The sequence below is a fragment of the Bos taurus genome, chromosome 2 (genome assembly GCF_002263795.3).
Source record: "Bos taurus isolate L1 Dominette 01449 registration number 42190680 breed Hereford chromosome 2, ARS-UCD2.0, whole genome shotgun sequence".
Lineage (NCBI taxonomy): Eukaryota > Metazoa > Chordata > Mammalia > Artiodactyla > Bovidae > Bos > Bos taurus.
In genome coordinates, this window is record NC_037329.1 from 17,935,503 (window position 1) to 17,948,334 (window position 12,832).

General features: G+C 39.6%; 1 protein-coding gene across 4 annotated transcripts in view; it reads left to right on the forward strand.

Annotated features, from left to right (window-relative positions):
* CCDC141 (coiled-coil domain containing 141) overlaps positions 1–12,832 on the forward strand; it is a 226,536-nt gene that overhangs the window by 136,285 nt on the left and 77,419 nt on the right. For all 4 annotated transcript variants that reach the window (XM_005202265.5, XM_024975528.2, XM_059875061.1 and 1 more), the window contains one exon: positions 4,374–4,546. In XM_005202265.5, coding sequence (XP_005202322.1) covers positions 4,374–4,546 — 173 coding nt within the window. The remainder of the gene's footprint in view (positions 1–4,373; positions 4,547–12,832) is intronic.

Sequence of the window (12,832 nt, forward strand, 5' to 3'; positions counted from 1 at the left end):
TCGTTAACTTTCATATTTTCCTTTAATCCTCAGCACAATGACAAACGTGGTATGTGTTAAGATTATAATGGCTTAATTTTAAGATAGAATGGAGTTCAACTTGTAGGCAAGAAAAGGCACTTTTGAAGTCTCTATCCTTTCCCCATTCTCAGTAAGAACTTGAGAATTACCTTAAAGAATGACGCGAATGTCCTGGTATCTAAGTATAGCTGTCTCATTCCTTCCTTTAGTTTGGCTCGTGCCTCTTAGTCCTCGGTGTAAGTATATATTACAGTGTGTGTGCTTAGAGTGCTTAGTCGCTCAGTCACATCCAACTCTTTGTGACCCCATGGACTGTATGCTGCCAGGCTCCTCAATCCATGGGGATTATCCAGGCAAGAATACTGGAGTGGGTTGCCATGCCGTCCTCCAGGGGATCTTCCCAACCCAGGGGTTGAAAGATCTTCCCAACCCAGGTCTCCTGCATTGCAGGTGGGTGCTTTACCATCTGAGCCACCAGGGAAGCAAGCATACATTAAACTTTAAGCATGATTTAAGGGAGTTCCTGATAATTTTGACTACACCAGATTTTTGCTTTAGGCACTGACTTTAAAACTAACCCTTGATTAACAAGAGAATCCACTTTATTCAAAATATGCAATAAAATTAAAAATACAAAACAAAATTCCAGAAACAGTGGTTATTACATTAGTGGTGTTTCAGTGTTATGGAAAGATTGAGAGAGCAATTCAAATCTAACATCAGGAACTCGAGAGACATTTGGCTCTGTTGCTGATTGCAGGGAAGAAAAAGGATCAGATAAGGGAGAGTTCTTCAGGTTCAGAGTTTCTTTACTAAAGCTATCTTTCTTTTACAGTCCTATAAACATAAGAGAAACTGCTCAATCTTTCTCTGTATCTTTTCTCATCTGTAAGAAGGAACAGTAGACACTATTTGCAAAAAGTAAGTTTTTAAATTCTACTTTTCCACCCAAAATTAATGGTCTTCTTGGAAATGCCCCTCTCTCATATACCTACCATAGAAATCCTTTTCTGCATGGCACCATAGTCCAGGATTTAAGAGCAGAGGCCTCAGGTCCAGACAGATTGAGTACAAATACTGAGTTTGTCCCTGGTACAAGTATGACTTTGTGAAATTTATTTAACTTCTCTGAGACACATTTTCCTCTGTCACCTAAGAAGGAAAATCTCTTGTTCCCTCGCGTGGCTGTTAAGAACAATATGCCTGGAACTCAGCAGACATTCAAAAATATTTGTTGACTGACTGAAAATAATTGTGAAACACAAAATAGAGAAGAAATACATAGTTCTCATTAAACTATAGTGATTTTTTGTATTACTTCCTATCATCTACTAAATAAACAGAAATGAATTTGCTTTATACACTCTCAGTAAATGCAAAGAGCAAATTCAGAAGACATGAGGAAAGACATTGGTCAGAAAACAGAATGTGTATATGTGCACTCAGTCATGTCCGCCTCTTTGTGACCCCATGGACGGTAGCCCACCAGGCTCCTCTATCCACTGAATTTTCCAGGCAAGAATACTGGAGTGGGTTACCATTTCCTACTCCAGAGGACCTTCCCAAACCAGGGATCAAACCTGTGTCTCTTGCGTCTCCTGCATTGGCAGGCAGATTCTTTACCACTAGTGCTGATATTCTATTCTGGAAAAACATGTAAGAATATCAACATGTAAGTCGTATGAGAGTATTTGAGAGATTTCATTTGCTAATTCAAATTTTGTCCAGTTCCAGTTCTGCCATTAAAATTCAATCCCTTTGGTGTGGAGAAAAGGGAACCCTCCTACACTGTTGGTGGGAATGTAAGTAGGTGCAGTCACTATGCAAAACAGTATGGAGGTTCCTCAAAAAACACAAAAATAGAATTGCCATATGATCCAGTAATCTCATTCCTGGGCGTATACCAAGACAAAACTATAATTCAAAGAGATATGTGTACCCAAATGTTCATAGCAGCACTATTTTCAATAGCCAAGACATGAAAACAATCTAAATATCCATCAACAGAAGAATAGATAAAGAAGATGTGGGGTGTGTGTGTGTGTATGTGTATATATATGTATGTATGTGTATTTGTATTTGTATATGTATGTGTGCATGTATACTAAGCCACTTCAGTCTTATGTGATTCTTTGCGACCCCATGAACTGTAGCCCGCCAGGGTCCTCTGTCCATGGGGATTCTCCAGGCAAGAATACTGGAGTGGGTTGCCATGCCCTCCTCCAGGGGATCTTCCTGATGCAGGAATCAAATCTGCATTTCTTATGCCTCCTGCATTGGCAGGCGAGTTCTTTACCACTAGCGCCACCGGGGAAGCCCCATTTATATGTATATATATGTACGTGTATACACACACACACACACACACACACACAATGAAATACTACTCGGTCATAAAAAGAATGAAATAATGCCATTTACAACAATGTGGATGAACCTAGAGATAACCATACTAAACTAAGTAAGTTAGAATGACAAATACCATCTGTTTTCACTTCTATGTGAAATCTAAACTATGACACAAATGAACATGTCTATAAAACAGAAACAGACTCACAGACATAGAAAACAGACTTGTGGTTGCCAGGGGGAAAGTGGTGGGGAAGGAGGGAAGGACTGGGGGTTTGGGATGCAAACCATTACGTAGAGAATGGTTAAACAACAAGGCCATACTGTATATCACAGGAAACTATATTCAATATCCTGTGATAAACCCTGTGTTTATGTGTATCTGGATAATCTTGTTGTACATCAGAAATTAGTATTGTAAATCAACTCTACTTCAATAAAGTTTTAAAAACTCTTTGATGGTGGCCAGACACAGAGGCCTAGGTGCCGTGACACAGCTCCATGGTTGTAATCTCTACATTTGGCTTCAACTGTGTTCCCTCAGCATTAACCCAGCCTTGCTCCCCTCTCTGGTCTCTCTCAGGTCTCAGTGGTAGTTGACTCATGAGACCATTGCTCTCATTTCTCGTAAGTCTTCCATGGGATCTTCTTTGTTCACCTGGTTGCCGCCAGCCGAGCTTTCTGGCTTCCAGTGTAACAACCCAGGAAGGCTAGGCCCTTGCTGACCGGGGCCCAGTCAAGCTTGCTGGGATAGGAGTCTTCTTCAAAGTGATGTGGAACACTGTAAAGTGACCTTTTTCAGCAGAATGAAAGGGCAATGTGCAAAAGCTCCCTTGCTCTTCGCCAGCTCCTCAACTTACCTAACTCATCTCTTGCTCTCCAGGCCCGAGCTCACAGATGGATACTTGTCAAGACCACAGCACTCTGATCTCTTTTTTCCTCATGTTGCCCTAGTCCTCTTTCACTGTTCATACATCATATACTCCTCCTTCTCAGGGCCAACTAGGCCTTCATGGCCAAAAGCATAATTGCTCTCTGTGTTCACCCACTCTGTGTTAACTCTGTAAGCTTAATCTCCCATACTTGGTTGCTGATCTGCTATAATAACAAAGGAAAAAAATAAAGGAATTCAAAAATCAAGACAGTATCTTGGTTTGCAAGGTGATGTTCTTCTTTTTCCTGCATAAACCCACCAGGCTCCCCCGTCCCTGGGATTTTCCAGGCAAGAACACTGGAGTGGGTTGCCATTTCCTTCTCCAATGCATGAAAGTGAAAAGTGAAAGTGAAGTCACTCAGTCATGTCCGACTCTTAGCTACCTCATGGACTGCAGCCTACCAGGCTCCTCCATCCATGGGATTTTCCAGGCAAGAGTACTGGAGTGGGGTGCAATTGCCTTCTCCGTTATGCATGTCAGAAGCTAAATATTATCTTGTCTTAGTCTTTGTACTGCTTCAGAACCAAATCTCAATCTCTGTAGACAGATGCCTTGGGGAGAGTAGGCAGAAGATCTTATACTCGGAAAGGCAAGAGTCGAAAGCCCCCAAATTTCTTGAATACTTCCCCCCGGTGTTTCAGGTCCAAAGTGCAATTTATTGGGAATTTCTAAAAAGAATATTACAGAGATATTCAAGTTATGAAGTCTGCATAATATTTTGAAAACACCTCATTTGTTCATTGTATTCAGTACAGAATGTGGGAAATTAAACCTGGTTCTCCAAATTTTATACAGTTGTAACTGTGTCATGTAGCTACATTTTCAATGTAAATCATTTTGGTAAATTTTACAGTGTTGACATTTATCTGTGCTGAACTAAACTATGACCAGTTTCCCTAAATGGAGCCTAAAAGCTATATGCTGTTTTCTAAGACTCCGGTTGTTGTTTTTGGTTATGATCAAACCAATAAATTGAGCGGGCTGGTTTAATCTCTAGTATTTTGTGTACACATTGATGTAGACTTTACACTAGACAGGCATAAAATGAAAGTATGTTTTCTTTGGCAGGCATTTGATGCACTTGGAAGAGTTGAAGCTTACCTTAAGCTCCTTAAATCAGAGGGTTTAAGTCTGCCTGTCTTGGCGGTGAAGCATGAGGAATTACACAGAGAAATTAAAGACTGCACAGCTGATGCTTTGCAGAAAGGACAAGCCTTGATCAGCCAACTAGCTTCCTGCAGGTAAGTGAAGTCTATTTCTTCCTCAGTGTAACAGGCTTTTTCACAGTTTGTACAGCCTATTTAAAAAAATAAGTTGTATGATTATTTTTCTTCTGATGTTTTGCTGCATTGTGACACGGCATAGAAGGATCTGTTGAATTTTGGTCAACCGTAATTCTGAACACAGCATTGCTTTTCCAGAAATGAGGCTGTATTCTAATCTGAGGACCTGAAGGTGCTAACTCTTCCTTTCTATGAGTTTCTGAGGAGGGAGGAAGGAAAGGAACTAAAGAAGAGACAGAGCTTTCTTTCTGTACACTTTTCACATCCTTGCATCTCTGGGATTTCTTCCTCACTTTTAATTCATAAGTCTTGAGTCTACCCTGTCCCTTTCTGGAAAAAGTAAAGTTCTAGAATTCCCTTTCATTTCTGACCTTGGTGGATCAACAAGAAAAACCCTAATTAAAAGATAACATTATTATTAACTAATAGTAATGACATTTTAAACAGTTGAGAGCCCACCACATGCCCAGCACTATCTCAACAGCTTTAGAAGCGGTATCTCATTAATCCTCACAGCAACTCTACAAGGTATACAATATACTATTACTGTTCTCCTTTACAAGCAACTGAGACACAGAAAGATTAAGTAACTTGCAATCATGTAGCTGGTTAATTAGTGGCAGAGCCAGAATTTGAATCCAAATGCATGGATCCAAATTAATGGTCTAATGCGTCCTAGACCTCTTGCTCTTAACCAGTGAATTGGGGTGGGTTGTTTTTATGAGCACATTCAGTGAGTGTATCATTATGAGCTTAGAGTTGGGTGGGAATGAGGACAGAGAAGGACCCTAAGAACAGAAAGAGAATGCAGGAAGAATGTATGATCAAGAATAGAGCTTGGAAGACAAAAGGGAACTGACAGAAAGAGCAGATGATGGAATGGATACTGGCTAGGAAGAATGATGGCAGGGCTTACACTTTGACATAGAGAGACACAAAGATTTATGCACATAGGATAAGCATGGTTTTTACCTTCCATATCTACAATCCCCTTGAAACTCAAGGACATTCAGTTTGAGGAACAATGAAATAGGTCAAAGGTGGTAAAATTTTATTTTGTTTCTGTTTTAAACCCTCGTTCTGCTCTATTTTAGATGCGTTTACACATGTTGATTTGGTAAGTCTGGGCTTAGGGTATTTTCTTTTCAAAAGATACTCTGAGGACTTCCCTGGTGGTCCAGTCAGTAAGACCCTGTGCTGGAGGCATGGGTCTGACCCCTGGTCGGGGAAGTTCCACATGCCACATGGCCTAGCCAAAAACAGAGAAGATAGTCTGAGTTCAGACAGTTAGATTTAGCCAGGGCTTGTGATGGTTGTTATAGGACCATGCAAAGCCAAGATCAGAAATAATCCAAGATTTTCCAGCCAGAGCTAAAAAGCTTGAGGCTATGAGAAAGATAAATTCTTCTTACCTATAAAAAAAAACTAACAGTAGCTGTAGTTGCTAAGTTTCCTTATTTTGGCTCCAAACCATGTATCGTGGTGTGTCCAGTTGGCTCCAGGAGCACAAAGGTACTCTGGTCTGGCCCCTATGGGTATGAGAGCTCCTTTCTCCCATCTGCTGCTCAAGGCCTTCCAGAATGCATGTTTCTTAGACCTGACAGAAGGTATCCTATGGAATGCCTAGACTTGTGTCTGAACTCAAGGTAGCTGTTGGACATTGATCTGAGTCATGTGATGATGGAGCAAGTGGTGAGGTCTCCAGCTGTAATTGGGGCATGGTCCCATGTCAGTTTAGCAGGCAGTTCTCAGACTGCAGACAGATTATATTTCTCTGTTCAGACTGTTCTTTACTTGTGGTGCTTTCCCTGGCCTTGGGCAGTTTCCCTTTATGTAGGGGTGGCTCAAGAGGCAGCTAAAAACCCCTCCTTAGATCTGAAGACTGTCACTGGTATGCTGTCCCAGAGATTCTAGGTGCTTTGGCTTCCCTGAAGTCTGATCTCTGTCTCCTCAAATCAGTAAGTCCTTAGGACTCTGTTTGTTTCCATTTCCCTGAGGTTTGGTCTGGAAATTATCTCCCAGGCAGCAGGTGAGGCAGATGTAAGGCTCACCCGATTTATTTCCCTTCTCTCAAGGATCACTGCCCTGTGCTACTTGTCCTTCAGTGTCTGAGAACCATTGGTTTATACGCTTTGTCTATTTTTCTAGCTTAAGGCATGAGGGTAAATCCAGTCACTGCTCCTTGATCAAAAACTAAAGTTTGGTGTTCAGTTTTGATGCTTAAGTCCTGGCACAGGAAAACTGGTCACAATTTATTACTGCTAGAGAGGGGAACGGCTACTCACTCCTGTATTCTGGCCTGGAGAATTCCATGGACTGTATAGTCCACGGGGTCACAGAGTCAGACACAGCTGAGCGACCTCCACTTTTACTTTTTCAGACTTGATCCTGTTTGTTCTAATCAGTGATGCTTTATTTTCTATATTTAAATATAGAGAAGTGCTTCTGTTTTGCCTGCAGTGTTCTAGTGACTCTTTCTGGCTATCCATTTTGTAATGGTCAACATGTTTATTTTTATTTACTTAGCTAGTCTCAGTCTTTTTGCCTTCTTTGCTTTTTCTAGTCTCTCTCTCTCTCTCTCTCTCTCTCTCTCTCTCTCTATATATATATATATATATATATATATATATTTTCTCCCCCCTAAAGGGGCATCTATAGTTCTTTTCTTCAGACTGCAGACTGAATCTTAATAGAAGTAATAGTTAGCCACCATTTTAAGAAGCTTGAATTAATAGTTAAGTATCTGGATTAAAAAATAATAAGCAGTACAGTTTCTGTCAACATCCTAGATATATGAGCTTTCATACTAATTACAAGGTGTTGGTTGCCCTGAAATTTCACAATATTTTAAAATCAATACTATTTCCATTTTGCAGGAGGAACTGAAGGTAAAGAGCAATTAATATTTGGCAAAGGACATTCTGGAAATCCATTAGAAGCTGAATTGAAATGCATTAGAATCTCAGTTGCAAACCAGAGCCACACAGTTACTGAGCGGAGTCCCATGCATTTCACTTGGGACTTGCTTCCCTTCCTCATGTAATGGTTTATCTGTTCAATGACCTGGGTCACCACCATGGGAGAGAAGCAGAACCTAAGAAGGACATTTCCAGTTGCAGCCATGGCCGGCTTGAAACCGCAGCTTAGAATAATGGCAAGGGAAATAAACATGAATTCCCACCGAGAAAAGTATATGTTGGCGAGCATCAGAGAGGCCTCCTAGACTTCTGAAGGCCCGCCACACTAGGACACAAAACACTAACGTTCCTGCTATCAGGCACTTGGAAACTGGTGTGGATAAGACGCTTAGAACTTAGTATCAAAGAAGCTTTATTTCATGCATTCTGAGAGCCAAAACAATGCCTTGACTGTTAAACTTCTTAACTTCTCTGAATGACCCTCAGTTTCCTCATCAGTAAAAATGGAGACGCCCATGTTTTAGAGGCGTTGTGGTTTTTTTAATCATATGCAGCAATACCACTCTTGGTCCACAGGGAGCACCCAATAAGTAATTGGTTCATTTATTTATTTACCTTCTATACAGAGAGTTTTAAAAGCAAAATACGAAGAGTTACGTGATTGTTTCAAATGACTACAATGGAGTCAACTGCATCAAATCATATTCATTTTCGCTAACTGGGGAAGGTTATATTAGAAATAGGGCAGATAAACACTTCTCTTGAGGAAATAAAAGGCAAAACCTAGTACTGGGGCACTCAAGAATTTCAGAGACCCTTAGATCTTTTTTTTTTTTTTTTTTTCCTGTTAGTTCACAAAACAGAACTTCAGAAGTTCACATTTATCTGTGATAAAGCTTCCCAGTAAACCTGAGAATTTTATCATTATTTTTTCTGTAATTGCTATCTTATTAGGAGCAGATCCACACTGTTTTTCTATCCTGGAATCAAATACCTTTGAAGCTGGGGCAGCCTCACAGAATCAGTGGTGGTTATTACATGTTTCCTTGCATTTCTATTTCCTCCCTGCATTCAAGTGCTAATTCTGAGTCATTGTTAAATTGTTCATTATCTTTTCAGGGTGTGATATCTGTCACACAACCTAAATTCACTTTAATGTAACAGGCACATGAGCACATTGGTTTGCATGTATTAATAGCTATGATGCAAGTTACCTATGATGGGATCTGATAATGGTCACACCAGACTTACAGAGAGGTTGAAAGTTCTGGATTCTGGCCTCTTCACTCCTCTTAGGTCTTACTTGGCATCATCTCGTAGCACTGAGTTTAAAGATGGCCCAGAGGTGCCCTGCTCCCAAGCAGAATTCTGCATTTATTAAGCCACAGGAAGCTGTAGTGATTGGAAGTGCTGGTCACAAATGCTGCAGGATATAAAATCAACACACAGAAATCCGTTGCATTCCTATACACTAATAATGAGAAAATAGAGAAATTAAGGAAACAATTCCATTCACCATTGTAACGAAAAGAATAAAATACTTAGGAATATATCTACCTAAAGAAACTAAAGACCTATATATAGAAAACTATAAAACACTGGTGAAAGAAATCAAAAAGGACACTAATAAATGGAGAAATATACCAGGTTCATGGATCGGAAGAATCAATATATTGAAAATGAGTATACTACCCAAAGCAATCTATAGATTCTTTGTGCAATCCCTATCAAGCTACCAACAGTATTTTTCACAGAGCTAGAACAAATAATTTCACAATTTGTATGGGAATACAAAAAACCTCAAATAGCCAAAACAATCTTGAGAAGAATGGAACTGGAGGAATCAACCTGCCTGACTTCAGGCTCTACTACAAAGCCACAGTCCTCAAGACAGTATGGTACTGGCACAAAGACAGAAATATAGATCAAAGAACAAAATAGAAAGCCCAGAGATAAATCCACGCACATATGGACACCTTATCTTTGACAAAGGAGGCAAGAATATACAATAGATTAAAGACAATCTCTTTAACAAGTGGTGCTGGGAAAACTGGTCAACCACTTGTAAAAGAATGAAACTAGAACACTTTCTAACACCATACACAAAAATAAACTCAAAATGGATTAGAGATCTAAATGTAAGACCAGAAACTATAAAACTCCTAGAGGAGAACATAGGCAAAACACTCTCCGACATAAGTCACAGCAGGATCCTCTATGACCCACCTCCCAGAATATTGGAAATAAAAGCAAAAATAAACAAATGGGACCTAATTAAACTTAAAAGCTTCTGCACAACAAAGGAAACTCTAAGCAAGGTGAAAAGACAGCCTTCAGAATGGCAGAAAATAATAGCACATGAAGCAACTGACAGACAACTAATCTCAAAAATATACAAGCAACTCCTACAGCTCAACTCCAGAAAAATAAATGACCCGATCAAAAAATGGGCCAAAGAACTAAATAGACATTTCTCCAAAGAAGACATACAGATGGCTAACAAACACATGAAAAGATGCTCAACATCACTCATTATCAGAGAAATGCAAATCAAAACCACAATGAGGTACCATTTCACGCCAGTCAGAATGGCTGCTATCCAAAAGTCTACAAGCAATAAATGCTGGAGAGGGTGTGGAGAAAAGGGAACACTCTTACACTGTTGGTGGGAATGCAAACTAGTACAGCCACTATGGAGAACAGTGTGGAGATTCCTTAAAAAACTGGAAATAGAACTGCCTTATGATCCAGCAATCCCACTGCTGGGCATACACACTGAGGAAACCAGAAGGGAAAGAGACACGTGTACCCCATTGTTCATTGCAGCACTGTTTATAATAGCCAGGACATGGAAGCAACCTAGATGTCCATCAGCAGACGAATGGATAAGAAAGCAGTGGTACATATACACAATGGAGTATTACTCAGCCATTAAAAAGAATACATTAGAATCATTTCTAATGAGATGGATGAAACTGGAGCCTATTATACAGAGTGAAGTAAGCCAGAAAGAAAAACACCAATACAGTATACTAACGCATATATATGGAATTTAGAAAAATGGTAATGATAACCCTGTATACGAGACAGCAAAAGAGACACAGATGTGTAGAACAGTCTTTTGGACTCTGTGGGAGAGGGAGAAGGTGGGATGATTTGGGAGAATGGCATTGAAACTTGTATAATATCATATATGAAACGAATTGCCAGTCCAAGTTCGATGTATGATACTGGTTGCTTGGGGCTGGTGCACTGGGATGACCCAGAGGAATGGTACAGGGAGCGAGGAGGGAGGAGGTGTTCGGGATGGGGAACACGTGTATACCTGTGACGGATTCATGTTGATGTATGGCAAAACCAATACAATATTGTAAAGTAATTAACCTCCAATTAAAATAAATAAATTTATATTAAAAAAAAAAGAAATGCAATATGAGGATGAAGTTTTCCATAATTGCACAAAAACTGGGAACCTCCTTTTTTTTTTTTTCTCAGTGAGCTCTCAGCTCAGAACTCTAAAACAAGGAAACCATAAACAAAAACATGAGCGAAAATATGGACTGGGGGAAAATACTTGCAAATGATGAGACCAACCAAGGGCTTAATTTTCAAAATATACAAATAACTCATATAATGCAACAATAACAACAACAGAAAATCCAACCGCAATTGTAAAAATGGACTGAAGATCTAGAGAGATGTTTCTCCAAAGAAGACATACAGATGGCCAGAAGGCACATGCAGAGATGTTCAACATCACTAATTATTGGAGAAATGCAAACCAAACCTACAGTGAGATACTACCTTACACCAGTCTGAATGGCCAATATTTTAAAAGTCTACAAATGACAAATGCTGGAGAGGGTGTGGAGAAAAGGGAAAGCTTCTACAATGGTGGTGAGAAGGTAATGTCCCACCAACAGCCGCCACGGAAACAGTGTGGAGTTTTCTTAAGAAAACTAAAAATCAAGTTGCCATATGATCCAGAAATCCTATTTCTGGGCATATATCCAGATAAAACTATAATTCAGAAAGATACAGGACTCAAAAACATGGAAGCACCCAGTAAGACCAGGCTACCTTATCAAGTATTCATTTAGCTTTTCCTGTTTGCTAAAATTAACTTCAGATTTACAAGTAAACTTGCTTCTGAATTGACTCAGTTTCTATTTCTGCATAAAAGACTGTTTCAGTTTTCATTCTATTTTGTTGTGGTGAATTGAAACTTATAACCCTCATCCTGACTAAACACTTTGGCATAACCTTCAGTATTGCCCTCTTGCTCTAACATTTATTGCTATTTATTTAATGTTAATTCTTCATATGTTTATTTTTTACAGAGAAATAAAAACAGGAATAAGTTAGGATTTTCCTCTTTCCAAGATTTTCATTTGTGTTGACAGCCCCTACTTACCCTGATTGATACTGTGAATGATAATGAAGATTGGAGAGACCATGGTTCATTTAGTCACTCATTTTATCATTGCCCAAATATTATTGCCTTTTGTAAATCAGATGCTCCCAAGTACCCAGTGCAGTAGATGAAGTTCCTGCCTTCATGCTATTTATATTCTGGTGGGAAGAAATAGTCAACGGACCAATCAATAGATGAGATGCTCTTACACAGCAATGAGTACTATGAGAAAAATAAAAAGTGGAATGGGATAAAGAGTGACTGTGGGAGGGGACCATCTTAGACATTGTAGTCAGGGAAGGAGTCCCTAAAGAGAAAGAGCCATCGTGCAAATAGCTGGGAGATGAAAAGCCCTGCAAAATAGCAGCAAGACTGTAGCAGAAATAAGTACAGTTTTGCTGGAGGAGAGGGTGACCAGGGAAAAAGGCCTAAGACAAGATCAAAGAGTTAAGTGGGAGTTAGACTATGCCCAAATGCTCACTGGCAATAAAGGCAATGTTTATGTGCTTTATCCACATTAACAGATTTCATCCTCAAACCACCCTATTATACAGGTACTTCTATTATCATTCTCCTGTTTTTTCAGGTCGGGAAGCTGCCTCAGAGAGGTTCATATAACTTGTCCTACCATCTGTCACAGTAGAAGGGGTAGAGAGAGTGCAGGTCTGAACCACTTTGGTTGTTAGGTTGTTAGCTGTCTCCTCGCTTTCAACTTCAGTCACTAGCAACAAGCCTGGCCACTTAGTGAAGGTGGCTTTTTTTGTTTGTTTGTGTAATTCTAGTGCATTTAAAATGTGCTCCATCTACCTTCTAGTTTCAACTCAAATCTCACCTTCCCTGTGAAGTTTTTCTTTCTTTCAGTTTATTTAAAACATTATTGAACATACATATATAAGCATCTCATATGACATA